Source organism: Mus caroli, unplaced genomic scaffold (genome assembly GCF_900094665.2).
Source record: "Mus caroli unplaced genomic scaffold, CAROLI_EIJ_v1.1 scaffold_7018_1, whole genome shotgun sequence".
Lineage (NCBI taxonomy): Eukaryota > Metazoa > Chordata > Mammalia > Rodentia > Muridae > Mus > Mus caroli.
The window spans coordinates 33,742-36,635 of record NW_018391526.1 but is presented as its reverse complement, the minus strand read 5'-3'; the positions used below and the strand labels follow the sequence as shown (position 1 = coordinate 36,635).

The following is a 2,894-nucleotide window of genomic DNA, read 5'->3' as shown; positions in this document are numbered from 1 at the left end:
CCAGTGAACATGTAAATCATCCCCAATTAAATGTTTTCCCTTTAAAGAGTGACCTTAGTCGTAGTGTCTCTCCACAGCAATTGAAATGCTAACTAAAACACAGTATGAACTGATGTCTTATGATTGATCCAATAAAAGATTACAAGTTGTCTGTGTAGGCTTAGTTCCAAGTGGTTGGAGAAATATAAACACAGACAGGATGTACCCTATTTTTGGAACATTATCAAGAAGATTCAGTTGGTTTTACCTTAAATTTATGATTCTCTGACTCTAGTTGGATGCCTGAGGGCAGATGATTGAAGTAAATATAGCTGGAACGTCTTGGTGGTACTTTGTCAGAAGGAGGCCCAATTATGTTCCAGAAGCTTCTGCTGAGTGTTTTCATAATTCTCCTTATGGATGTAGGTAAGGCCTGGGAAGAAAAGAGAATGTTATGCTATAGGAGGAAAAGATTTTTATACTTCACTGTGGGACTACTATGAAATGACTTAAGGTGAACTTTTCTTCTCTTCACAGGAGAAAGAGTGCTGACATTTAACTGTACAGTATATTTGGCTTGCATTTATTGGAAAAATCATACTACCATATGAGGAGAAGTTTTTGAACCATTTACACACTGTTCCTCTCCATACCTCACTCACTACTTCTGGGTCTTCCTTCTATAGTTTTGATTTGAGAATGAGTAGGGAATTCTTGGAGGGAATCATTGCTGCCATTAATAATATCAGGGGGTGGGAGAAGAGTGCCACATTTCTTCTCATTGGGTTTGTATAATTTTGACTTTCTAAAGTAGTTATTTTCCATAGATCTAACATTATAAATCTTCCTTTCCTTTAGTGCTTAAATATTGTAATCTGTGTTCGCACCATGATGGGTTAAAATGCCGCACTGACATGAAATCATGCTGGAAGTTTGACTTATGGACACAAAACAGGACTTGTACCACAGAAAACTATTATTATTATGATCGTTTCACAGGTAAGCAAGCTTTTGAAAAACACATGCAAAAGTATCTCCAGTTCTACCCACACATTTTGGACTTAAGATGCAGAGGGAAGTTCAGATCTCATAGGTTCTTACGACAGAGAGCAAGGCATAACTCTGGAGGAAGACAGGCATTTTGGCTGAATATAACTAGAGATATATAGATGAGATGCAGCCACAGCCCTGGGCTCATATTAATTGCAAAAAAATATTATGAGATTCTAGAAGGAGGCATGTTGATGACATTTGTTTTTCTTCTCTTTAGGGTTATACCTTTTTCGTTATGCCAAACTTAATTGTAAACCCTGTGCACCTGGAATGTATCAAATGTTCCATGACCTGCTGAGAGAAACATTTTGCTGTATTGACAGGAACTACTGTAATGATGGCACTGCTAACTTGGATATCTCATCAATACTTATAGAAGATATGAATCAAAAGAAAGAGTTGAACGATGATTGAAATAATGAGGATTTAAACACCTCATGTGCCTATATTCTTGACAATTATACAACCCAGGCCCCATATTCCTCTCTATGTCAGTAAATGTTCCCATGCAAACCCAGTCTTTTTTATTTCCACATTTCAATTAATACGAAAGAGAAAACTCACAAGTCAAAAAAACAAAAAAAACAACAACAAAAAAAAAACCTCAATTCTGTCTCTGGTGTATGTTCTTGTTCTGGTTACTGCCTACTCAGCTTCATTTATGCTTATGTTCTGATGCTCAACTGTAAAATCACCATTGCAAAAAGGAAAATTATTTTGATGGATCTTCATGTTGAGGATCAAGGAAATCAGCCTACGTAGAAACAGGTCCAAGGAATAATATTTCCAGAGGAATGACTGGCATAGGGTAAAAGATGTAGAGGGAGGGTTTGTGTTACTCAAAGCTGGAAAGACAATGAAAAGTTAGAAGGCTTTCTAAAACTTAAATTCAAAGAATAACCAGTAAATTTGATGAAGTTCTAATGCCTACCACCATTTGAGGGAAATCATCTGGCCATAGCTACACCTGTCCACTCACCTCTTGGCCATGGTATTTCTATATACTTTAATATGCTCTCATAGTCAAAGAAAAACATGTCAAGATGAAAAATATGTTGAATACTACTCACCTATTCTAATCTGAAGAAGCAAGTGTGAAATGCAAGTCTTCGGGATATTTTCATATAATATTGCATTTAGGGAATCAATGATGAGATGTAGGTTTCAAATATCAACATAGCTTTGTAATAGAAAATGTAATGGTCAGAAAGACTTTTTGAAAACTCCTGTAATTTGGAAACATAATTAACCATTTACATAGATTTATCAGCCACTGACTTTAAATTTCTTTGTTAGCATGTTAACTCTCCCACATTTTAGATCCTAAATACCTAACTATGTATTTTTTTACCTTTATCATTTATTTTATTTCTTTTTTGTAAAATATATTTATTACGTATTTTCCTCAATTACATTTCCAATGCTATCCCAAAAGTCCCCCATACCCTCCCCCCGACTTCCCTACCCACCCATTCTGACTTTTTGGCCCTGGCGTTCCCATGTACTAGGGCATATAAAGTTTACATGTCCAAAGGGCCTCTCTTTCTAGTGATGGCCGACAAGGCCATCTTTTGATACATATACAGCTAGAGTCAAGAGGTCCGGGGTACTGGTTAGTTCAAAATGTAGTTGCACCTACAGGGTTGCAGATCTCTTTAGCTCCTTGGATACTTTCTCTAGCTCCTCCAATGGGCGCCCTGTGATCCATCTATTAGCTGACCATGAGCATCCAATTCTGTGTTTGCTAGGCCCCGGCCTAGTCTCACAAGAGACAGCTATATCAGGGTTCTTTCAGCAAACACTTGCTAGTGTATGCAATGGTGTCATCGTTTGGAGGCTAATTATGGGATTGATCCCTGGAT

General features: G+C 37.2%; 1 protein-coding gene across 1 annotated transcript; it reads left to right on the top strand.

Moving 5' to 3' along the window:
• The first annotated feature begins 343 nt into the window (after nucleotides 1–343).
• On the top strand, nucleotides 344–1,506 carry LOC115030364. The gene is made up of 4 exons (XM_029473950.1): nucleotides 344–405; nucleotides 517–540; nucleotides 838–978; nucleotides 1,250–1,506. Exons 1-4 carry the CDS (start codon nucleotides 354–356, stop codon nucleotides 1,444–1,446), a joined length of 414 nt encoding a protein of 137 aa, XP_029329810.1. The 5' UTR covers nucleotides 344–353; the 3' UTR covers nucleotides 1,447–1,506.
• The last annotated feature ends 1,388 nt before the right edge of the window (nucleotides 1,507–2,894 follow it).